Source organism: Lipotes vexillifer, unplaced genomic scaffold, assembly GCF_000442215.2.
Source record: "Lipotes vexillifer unplaced genomic scaffold, Lipotes_vexillifer_v1.1 scaffold330, whole genome shotgun sequence".
Lineage (NCBI taxonomy): Eukaryota > Metazoa > Chordata > Mammalia > Artiodactyla > Lipotidae > Lipotes > Lipotes vexillifer.
In genome coordinates, this window is record NW_006775627.1 from 2,078,667 (window position 1) to 2,089,951 (window position 11,285).

General features: G+C 35.9%; 1 protein-coding gene across 2 annotated transcripts in view; it reads left to right on the forward strand.

Annotated features, from left to right (window-relative positions):
- The window catches only part of GRB14 (growth factor receptor bound protein 14), a 123,278-nt gene extending 115,345 nt beyond the window's left edge, over positions 1 to 7,933 (forward strand). For both annotated transcript variants that reach the window (XM_007450071.1, XM_007450072.1), the window contains 5 exons: positions 3,478 to 3,594; positions 3,686 to 3,758; positions 3,906 to 3,993; positions 6,180 to 6,273; positions 7,581 to 7,933. In XM_007450071.1, the coding sequence (XP_007450133.1) occupies positions 3,478 to 3,594; positions 3,686 to 3,758; positions 3,906 to 3,993; positions 6,180 to 6,273; positions 7,581 to 7,727 (519 nt within the window). In that variant the 3' untranslated portion in view covers positions 7,728 to 7,933. The remainder of the gene's footprint in view (positions 1 to 3,477; positions 3,595 to 3,685; positions 3,759 to 3,905; positions 3,994 to 6,179; positions 6,274 to 7,580) is intronic.
- The last annotated feature ends 3,352 nt before the right edge of the window (positions 7,934 to 11,285 follow it).

The window sequence follows — 11,285 nt, forward strand, 5'->3', positions numbered from 1 at the left end:
GTCTATACAGAATCCCAGGATAATTTCTACATTATCATGAAAGAATCAGTGACCTATATCCTGGATGCCAGTGTCTCTCACCTGCCTCTGCTGGTTTTCATTGAGACCCCATGTTCAAGGAACAACAGGGAAAAGTTCATATACTTAGTTATAGTTTTAAAGGAACAATATTGTCTTCTTTTCCAGGGATTCATTTTGAGAAGGGAAATGAGAAAGAAATTATCATACCATAATGAACATCATAACTATATATAGCACATAATAGCCATCCCATCAGCCTTTGAAATGAGAATCATCAGCAGATATTTCAAGAAGCCAAATGTATTTTGTCCTTTTTAGGATAATAAAAGGGATTCATTTAAAGGAGCATCTGTTAATATGGTCCTGGCCAGAACAAGGGGATGGGAAAGACAAGTCAACTGAAGTTCTTATTATTTTTCACATTTGACTCTGAGCTAGACATCCCAAACTGCACTTTCTTCCCTGTACCTCCCATTCTGTGGTACATAAAAGAACCTTAGATAGGGCCTCTTACTATCTTTACCGTAAGCGTGACCTTGATTGAGTCACTGCCGTCCTACAGTATAAAATAAGGGGAACAGTTGCGTGATCTCTAGAATCGATTACACCTCTGATGTCCTGTGGCTCTGTATGACACTGATGAGAGAACAACGTCTGAGGAAATTCTGTGCCCTCTTACTAAGGCCTGTGCTACACGTTTATGTAGCTCTGTCAAATGGGGTGACAGGGAGTGAGTGACTACGAGTTGCTGCTTAGCTAAGCTGCCTGAAAAACATTTTATGTTCCAACCTCACTAAAAGTGTTTGGATCTGATCTCGAGGTGCGGTCTGGATAATCCAGGATATACCCAAGCCTCTTCTTTCTTAAAAAGAGAGGCATGCCATTAAAATCATGGACCCTTTTTTAGGGCTTGCCCTATTTATCCCACCAGAAGGAAGAGGTAGAAAAAGGGACAAATATTTGAGAAATACACTGATTCTGAATGTTATCAACATCGCTTTTCTATGTGAAAGAAATTGAGCTGAAAATGACCTTTTGGTTCAAGTCAGATTTTGCTTCACTTCCATTTCTTTGTCCACCAAAGGTAAACTATTAATTTTTCATCCACCACCTGCCATTCAGTAGAAAACATTTTCTATATTCCTGTGTTTTCCCCTAGTGTAATGTAGCAAATGAAAATACTTATTTGTATCGTAGACTCCCTACTTAGGTCAAGTAATTATGTAACATGGGATCTTATTTTACATTTCAGCCTGTCATATTATAGGAGAAAAATGAAAAAAAGAATAAGAACTGGTTATGTTTTTGTTTCCTAACGGCATTTTTATGTTATCAGAACCTTGTGATTACAGAGCCCATCTTGGCATGTGAAGGCAGAGATATTATAAGGATAAAGCTATCATTATGATTGAGATTAGTTACTCTCTGGCTTGGGCAGGTGGAAGCTTTTCATTAATGTCAGCAAAGCAAAAGTATATCCATCTGGTCCACAGCCCAGCACAGAAGATCACGGGGTGAGAAGGGCAAAGTAAGGTGTGACAGCAAATAGAGATTACAGAGACAGCATCTGTTTGGAAAGAGCAGCTGTCAGTTATGAAGGCTCCTATAACAAATGAAAGATTGCACGCCGAATCTCCAGAAATGAAGATGAACCGTAATAAGATTGTGGACCACTACAGCAAGGTTTCAAGAGGAAATAATAAACGCTAATAAAGTGGGATGTGTAATGCAGTGATAAATGATCCCCCCTCCCATTTTTGTATGAACCAGGTTTTGTTTCAAGCAGAACTTTTTTTTTTTTTTTTTTTTTGCGGTATACTGTTGTGGCCTCTCCCGTTGCGGAGCACAGGCTCCGGACGCGCAGGCTCAGCGGCCATGGCTCACGGGCCCAGCCGCTCTGCGGCATGTGGGATCCTCCCGGACCGGGGCACAAACGCGTGTCCCCTGCATCGGCAGGCGGACTCTCAACCACTGCGCCACCAGGGAAGCCCCTCAAGCAGACATTTGACTAGAGTCTGTTAGACCAAGCAGGGTATGGCTGAATCCATGTGGAGACAGAGAAAACGGTCTTAAGCCAGGAGACTCCAGGTGTATCTTGGCTGATCCTTTACAATGAGAACTCCGGTTTTTGTGTTGCTCTTCTATTAATGACGAGTGGGGAAAAACTATTAAACATCGTTCATGCTGGTTTTGAATGTTTTGTCTTTTAAGAGTTTTAATTCTTATAAATCGAGGGACACTTTTTAAAAAAAAAAACATCTTTATTGGAGTATAATTGCTTTACAATGGTGTGTTAGTTTCTGCTTTATAACAAAAGTGAATCAGCTATACATTTACATGTATCCCCATATCCCCTCCCTCTTGCATCTCCCTCCTACCCTATCCCACCCCTCTAGGTGGTCACAAAGCACCGAGCTGATTTCCCTGTGCTATGTGGCTGCTTCCCACTAGCTATCTATTTTACATTTGGTAGTGCATGTAGAGTCCATGCCACTCTCTCACTTCGTCCCAGCTTACCCTTCCCCCTCCCCATGCTGAGTGACACTCATAACTGAAGATTCTGACAACTGTTTTTTTTTAGGATGCATGACTTGGGTTGGCACACTTTTTAAAAGATGGTTACAAAGTAGAGCCCTAAACAAAGAAAAAAATAAAAATAAGGTCCAGGTTTTGGATGTTTTATTTTCACCTTCAGAGACTATGAATACAAAAAGTAATTCGCAAAAAAGATGACTTTATTACTTGTTTAAAATTATGTTTGTTTACAGATGTCTTCCTTTTATATCAGTTCTTTTGTCATTCAGACTTATTTTTGCAGCTCTTATTTTGCCATGTTCATGCTCACAAGATGAAAAAACATTCACGTATTAAATCATAGAAATTTTATTATTATGGAGTTATCTGAATTATTTCACTAAATTTCATTTTCTAAGTTAGAGAAAAGTTGATGTGATAAACTTTTAAAATACATATTGTTGGTTTGTTATAAAATATGGGTACTATTTGTTTCTAAAGAAGTGATGTAAGTCAGTCTGTTACAGCTTTAGTGTATCTTGAATCTTAATAAGTAGACAGATTTGACATTTAAATGATCATTGATGAATCTCAAAGCATAATAGAGAGATGAGTTTGGATCTTCTTAGCCACAGGAAAGGTTATTCTTTTCTAAATATGAAGAGATAGGGTTGCTTTAGAAGAAAGACATGCTTACCTTGAAAGCTTTTAATCTCTTTATTCAACACTTAATTCAATGACCTTAACAAATAACTGTATAACTTCTTATTTAACCAAAATGTTTTATAGCACCATTTTCTGTTGAATATGTATTGTTAACTTTTTAATTTCCTGCTAGCCACCTTTGGAACCACATCCTAAAATGGAAACATACTGCCAGCAAAGCACTGAAAGGTAACTTCAAAGATGTTTTCAAGGTAAAAAATGTGCTTTTTTTCCCAGAGAAGTATATCAGAGAATTCCCTGGTAGCAATGGACTTCTCAGGCCAGAAAAGCAGAGTTATAGAAAATCCCACTGAGGCCCTTTCCGTTGCAGTTGAAGAAGGACTAGCCTGGAGGGTACAAATTAGCTTCATGTTCTTCAAAATATTTATGATTTGAATTTGTTTCTCCCCAAAAGTTAAAATTTGTTTCCCACTTCCTTGCACAGAAAAAAGGATGTTTACGCCTGGGCACTCATGGTAGCCCCACTGCGTCTTCACAGAGCTGTGCCACAAACATGGGTATGTCTCTGCATATTCAGTGTGACTAACTGGGTGGCAAGATGTGCATTTAGATGTAGTCATTGAGGGGTTAGGGTAGAAAGTACACATAATTAAATTGTGATCATTTCAAACAAATCTTTGTATTCCTCCACTTTATTTCTTCAGCTATCCACCGGTCCCAACCATGGTTTCACCACAAAATTTCTAGAGAGGAAGCTCAGCGATTGATCATTCAGCAAGGTCTAGTGGATGGGTAAGTTTGATTTTGAGTAGCACTGATTTTGATTTCTCCTATAATCAGTAATGACCTATTCAACACACACACAGAGTTTTGACTTCAGCTTTTTAAAACAGAAATGACTTTATTCTATAAGGATGGTTGTCGTTGAATCCTGGCAATACCTATACAGTACCTGTTACATAGTGTGTGCTTAGTATTTGCGCAGAAGGAGAAGATAGCTGAACAGGATGCTCTGCTCTTAACCAGTGATCACTAATATTACCCATTCTGTGCATCTCAGGTATTAATTGATGGGGGGAAAACTGAACTTGTTTTGGCGTGTCAACATTTTGATTTGAACAAATAATATGTTTGCAAAGTATGGTTTGTGTCATGACACTATCTTACACGTTATACATTTTTTAGGTTTGATGCAGGGTGTGTTAAAGTAAAAAGCTGTTTCTTATATATTTAGACAGTCTTATTTTTTTCTTTCTGTTTACATCCCTATTTTCTTTTTTCTAAATTTTAACAGTTTAAAGGAATATAAACCTATGAAAACAGTACTTTTTGACTCTTCTCATGTTATCTTTTAGTGGGATACCACAGAAGAGACAGGAGAAACAGAAAATTTATTATGCAAGATTTATGATCTAAAGAATTTTCTTTTTCTCAGATTACTCTATTTCAGATATCAATACTTCCTATAATACTAGCTGAATTCTCTTCCCAAATGCAATACAAGTTAAGGAGCTTGTATTGAGGTGTGGATGAGAAATAAAACCAGCATCAATTTAAACAAGTGGTAATGGGATCTTATATCTTCATGGGTTGGCTTAAGATGATGGCAAAATTTCAAGGTGATGTAATACTGACATTTGGATAAAAATGCACCTTCACATGGGAGATTATTAATAGCAAGTAGGCATTTCAGTAGACTCTAAATAAGAAAAGATTTCAATATACTTCTCTGCATGGAACACGGTCTTTTCAGATATAAATCTGAGCAATCAGCAGAATTACCATCTAAGACCAAGAAAAGAAATAAATCACAAATAATTGTCAAAATGTTTTGGAGGATTATAATTTCCCTTATTTCTGAGCCCATTTTTTGTAAACTGAATGAAATAATTGCATAAAGAATGACAGTATCTTTATTTTTTTTAATTTTTAATTAAAAAATGGGTTATTTGGGGTATTCGTTTGGAAAGATGTGATGATGCCAGGCAATCCACTAGGTGGTAGTGGTGATCTACTCAGGAATGGGGAGAGAATTAAGCTTGATTGACCAGTGAAACTCCCCTTTGTCCCATCTCCTAGAGATGTAATGTCGGAATCTCACACAGCACAGATGAAATGGTTAATCTCATCAGACATCTGTGATGGCTCAGATTTGGCTGTCTCTTCGCCCAGGCACAGTGAGATTAGTATTGGAGTCACCATTGGGGACTGTTTGCACAGTCTGTTTGCCAACAATTAATATAAAGCTGGTTATGCACTGAATTGCCAGTTAATAAGAATCCACGCCTGGCAGCATTTTTCTCAGGCCATTAGGCCATGTCTTGTTTTTCTAGCCTGTTATAGAGGCTTTTCTGCTGCATTCTTCAAGGTTAAAGTACATGTTGTTTGGGTGTTTCTTTTACTTAAAATATTTTGCTCAAACATTTAATAAATGATTTCAGAATTGATTTTTTAGAATATATTCATTTCTCACTTTCTGTTGTGTATGTAATAGTAGGAACCAGAATCAAAAGAAAGGATCCAGTGTAGAAGAGGGGGTTAAAAATTATTTCACTCTAAATAATTTTCTTTTTTTAGGGCCTAACATGACCCAGAAGTTAAAATAACAATATGTTAATGCCTTATTCTCTGTACCAAAGAGTTACATGTGAATACCCAGCTTTCCCAGTGGAAAAAGGACGTAGCACTAATTATTGATGCCAGCATAGCATTATATTGGTTATTGTGAGCAAACATTCTGACAAACGGCTGTGTATTTATCCTATTAAAATTAAATTAGCTCTGATCATAGTTTTATAGTATAAGGTTTATGTTATACCATATTGTTTACCACGTTGGATAATCCCATCATTGAATACATAGTAAAGGAAAATTCTGGCTACATTTATGAATATACTTCCTGGATTTGGTATAGGCTATATTTCTATGACATCCATGAGTAAATATAGAAAAATATTGAAATCCTTCTCTCTCTTCAGAGTTTTCTTGGTACGGGATAGTCAGAGCAACCCCAAAACTTTCGTACTGTCGATGAGTCATGGACAAAAAATAAAGCACTTTCAAATTATACCAGTAAGTAATTTGTGATTTCATATTTGTATATTAGAGATGATCTTAATGCATAAGCTTTTGGAAACTTTAGGTTTTTTTTGGTTCTTTTATTAAATATAATTTGGGAACTTGTGCTCTGACTAGAGTTAAGTTTGGCAGAAATGGTTTTATGAGCCTGAATTTAAATAAGAAATACAGGAACTGCAAAAATTAAATTTCCCTTTTCCCATGAAATACGATTTGGTAATATTGTATAGACCTCATGCCACCTATTGTTAAAAGGTTACTGAAAATTCCTTCTCCTGAATTCCTCTAGTGGTTCTTTAAAAATCATTATTTTCAAGCCCCTTTCTCTCTTGTCCCCAAAATGTTTTTTTGGTGTTTTCTGTAGTTTTGTTTTTAATCATTATGGATAGGTACACAGGTGCTGTGGAATTGGAGATCATTATTTAAACTATTCTGAGCACATTTAAAAATTTTCTGTCATTCTGCTTTCATGTGGCACAACTTACTTTGGGATTTTTTTGTTGCTTCTGCTGCTTTTGTGTGTGTGTGTGTGTGTGTGTATGTGTGTGTGCGCATGTATGTATGCATGTGGTCTGTGTATTGGAACCAGATGGTGTGGAACAGAGATTCAGTCTACTTTCAAGAAAGTATTACATCAGATTGCTAAGTTGCTAGTGTTTTCTTTTTTTTGAATGACCGCTTTTTGGAACTATCCAAAGTCCACGTGAAATATCTTCTCTACTTCATTGATTATGTGAGCAATGTCCCTGGCACGTATGAATTGCTTAATGCCTGAAGATCTCACTGCAGAAAACAAAAACAGAAAAACCCCAAAATGCTGTCATTCTACTAACACGGTATTTGATTGCTCCAGAATCAGTTTACTGATACAAATTATGGTGAATATTCATTTTTAATATATTAAGTAAGGCTTTAGGTAGACAACAACTAGAAAGGGAAATTAATTTCTGTAGGTGGGAGTATTAAAATCTTTTGTTTACTTTTATACTGAATAGTGCCGATTTCTCACTGTGCACTGTATTGATTCAGAATAATCCTACTATTCTAACTACTGAATGTTAAGAGAATTTAGAGACAGAGAAAGTAGAGCCACACTGCTTACCTTAGGATCAGATGGTATTTCTTTTAAATGCAAGTGAAGTTACAAAGAAGAAGTGGACATGCCATAACATTCTTTTCACTGTGCTTTAGTATTATAAACACATCAATTTTGGCATTTAAAGATGCAGTATGCAATAGAATATGATTGTCTTTCTGGGCATTTTGCCCTTCTTACCAGTTTGTTGTTTTTCCTGTTGCAGGTGGAAGATGATGGTGAAATGTTCCACACCCTGGATGATGGGCACACAAGATTTACGGATCTAATCCAGCTGGTGGAGTTCTATCAACTCAATAAGGGCGTTCTTCCTTGCAAGCTGAAACATTATTGTGCTAGGATTGCACTTTAGCCAAACAAGAAGTGACTTGTTAAACTGCTGAAGAAAAAGGACTCAAGAAAAAGGAAGACCATAAATAAGGGTGAAGGCATTGCCATGGTGAAAAGAATCTATTTCTCTTACAAGTTACAAAAAATAGTTTGTGCATTACAAATAAGTAAAGATTTGGATTGACATTACCCTCATCATTTAAATATTAATTAGTTAAAATTAAACCTCCAAAAAAAATAATCTGGTGTGTTGTTGTGTGATTTTCCATTACTATAATATTTTCTTCAATTATGCACATTTTAAACATCTTTCTGTCCTTATTTACTATAGCAACATTAGAATTCTCAACCACAAAATATGAAAAAAAGTTGGGGCTCAGAATGAATTATTTGTGGACTGAATTTCAATTAACTACTGTTTTTGTAACTTAAGAAGTATGATAGAAAGCTGAGTTAACAATTAAAAGAAGCTACTCACAACCTGTTAATAAAACTAAAAACTATTTTGAATTGTATATTTTCTCAGTTTATTATAACCTTAAAATCAAATCATATTTTGAAATAGCAGCTTAAAATTATTTTGAAGTATTGATATATTGATTTTTTTTCAGGATGACTTTTATTACATATTAAATTATTAATTATACTATAATATTTACACTGATATTGTACCTATTAGTGACACGTTATTCACTGCATTTTTTTCATTCAATTAAGGATTGACTGGAACTATCTACTTGTTTATAAGGAAATGATTAAAATATAGAGGGGATTTATATAATTTGCACATGCTTTCTCATGGCACGTAATCTGTCACAGTGTAACATTTTTCACATTAATACTTCACATTTGCCCCATGCTGTAACTTTCAGAAGTTTCTTTAGATCCTTATCCAACTAGATGATTAACCTGATCAAAATGTTAAAATCAAAGATGCAAAATCTATTAAGATCCGAATAGGTAAATCCATGCTATTCTCTTTGCCTACTCCCTTTTCATCTTACCTTGGCAATGTCGGTATGGAAAAGGTTTTGGAAACGTGAGGCACCCACCTCCCTTATCACCTCACTGAGACCATCTAGAAAGTTTTCGTTGGGATTTATAACTCTTATTTTTCCTACTTTTTGTGAGAAGGGTATTCATTGTTCTAAAAAAAGATGAGAAATAAAACATTAAATAAACGTTAAAATCATACAGAATATTGCTCATCTCCTCTGATCCTCGTAACAACATTTTGGGAAAGTTAAGATTTTTTAAGAACAATATTTCAAAAATGCATACTGTAGTTTTAAATAAAAGCTATTCATTTTTGGTAATAGAGCATCTGTTACAATGCTAATAAAATCAATTATTATTGAAAAAGAATTACTGGCAGAATTTTAAAAATACTCAATTTGCTTTTAGCCAAAGCAAACCTAATTCTTAAAACACTGAAACTTAGAACATTAATCTGATGCTATAAAATATCAATCTGGTGTCTACAAAGGCTTGAATGACACATAGGACCCCTAAATAGAGGAGCAAGAGGTAAACACACTTGACCCTTTCAACCTTGTAGAGTATCTCTGATTATTTCTGACTTACTTCTGATTTATAAAAATATTTTGTGTTTTGAACTGATACGCATTTTCTTATTTTGCACCAGGGTCAAATTGACAATATCAGAAAATGTAATATTTTAAATGCTAGACTCTCATAAATTGACCAATTTGTGCTTGTCTTTGTTATTTGTGCCTCTAACTTCATTCACAAGCTAAATTTATTATTGTGGAGCCCAGATTTTGTACGTAATTGCTCATTTTGGTCTTAAAGCATGAGCCAAGAAAAATTATTGAGGAAAGGCTGACATTATCCTTCCTGATTCCTTCTGATAAAGGGTTTTGAACACGTGTATATGTATGTAAATCTTATATGAAATTAAATCTGAGAGTGTCAGACACATCAAGAGTTAGTACAGTATTAAAATGGATTTCCAAGAAAAATGTGAATTACCTTTGGATTATTTTTCATTTTGGTTTAGCCAGGTTTTGCTATCTTGCACCATTTTAGAGTGGGATTAGGTCAGATTAGCTCTATGTTTTCTTCTTTTATTCTTTTCATATGTTGGAGTTAGTATACTTTATTCTCCTAGGGAAAAAAAAAAAAAACCCAGCAGATCTGGTCCACATTGTTCTTTTTCATTTTTTTAAATGGAAGAATTACTTATTTTGAAACATTCAGGAAAACTAGGTCAAACAAGATAAAAATTATGAGTGTTTCAATTCAGAATAATTAACTTGTTTCACATGTATAATGGTGCAAAAACCTGACTGATTTGAGTATATTAGTTGGAAATTTTTATCTTAGCTCTATTTTAGGGTGGTCAGCATCAGTTAATCAGAGGCCCATGGGGTCTCTAGCTTCTGATCACCAACAGTGCCAACTCTACATATGGTAGTTGTGTTACGGTAGGGATATCAGACTATCACCTGGATTATGATTTCTCTGAAGAGGGAAGATTATCATTTGTTATGGGTACAATTTGGTGTTTCAAGCTGGCTCCATATTTAGAAAGCTCTTCCCTCTATTGCCAGGCATTCTTAAGCTTTTCTGTGCCTTGGATCCATCTAGCAGCCTCGTGACATTTATGGACCCTCTTCACAGAATGTCTTTAAATGCAGAAAATAAATAGAATTTCAAAGCACAGTAATTATAGAAACATAACTGTACAATTGTATATGTAGGTGGACCCCGGGTGGAAACGCTGCTGTAGCGTGGCCTGCTGTGTCTCCTAGCTGTGTTGACTGTTGCCCATATAAAGCCTCTAGTTTTCTGTCTCACGTTCTGTAGGGAATACAGGAGCTGATTCTCAGTCAGTGTTAACCCACACCAGTGGGGCACAGAGTAGTTTACTTGAGATGCAGGGTTCTTGTAACACTTATTGAACACTCAACCAAACCTTCATACCTGCCTCTTGTGGGATTATCACCTCCTGCCAGCGCTGGCTCCTACACTTTTACCATCTGTGACACTTAGGCATGCTCATAACCAGGGCACTGCTTGTAATGTCTCTAACTGCATGTATCTCAGACCACAAATTATAGATGTGAACAAGAGAAAGGCAAGCCTTTGGACTGAGCACATAACTATACTGACCCAAAACGTCACTGCAGAGATCCCCCCAATTTGAGAAAGGGATCTGAGTGAATTTTTAACTAGCATAAATACTTGTTTCTACAGTGGGGTATCAGGTGACTAGTCCTTTACCATGCTGGTTCGCTTTGTAATTATAAAAAATTCACCAGTTCCTAATTCAACCCCATGTGATACACAAGGCATTAGAAGCTAGAATTAAGATTATAGCTCTGTGGTTAGACTTTGTGGATTTGGATTCCAGGCCATTACATAGTAGCTATGTAGCCTTGGTCAAATCACAGTTTCTTCTTTTCTGTAGAGGGTATTACAGTCACCATCACCACCACTTCTTCAGTGGGGGGGGGGGGCGGCGGGGCGGGGGTGTGTGTGTGAAATGAAATCATTGATGTAAAGTGCTTAGCACATGGTCTAGAATCTTAATCGATGTATTTTTTATTATATTAGT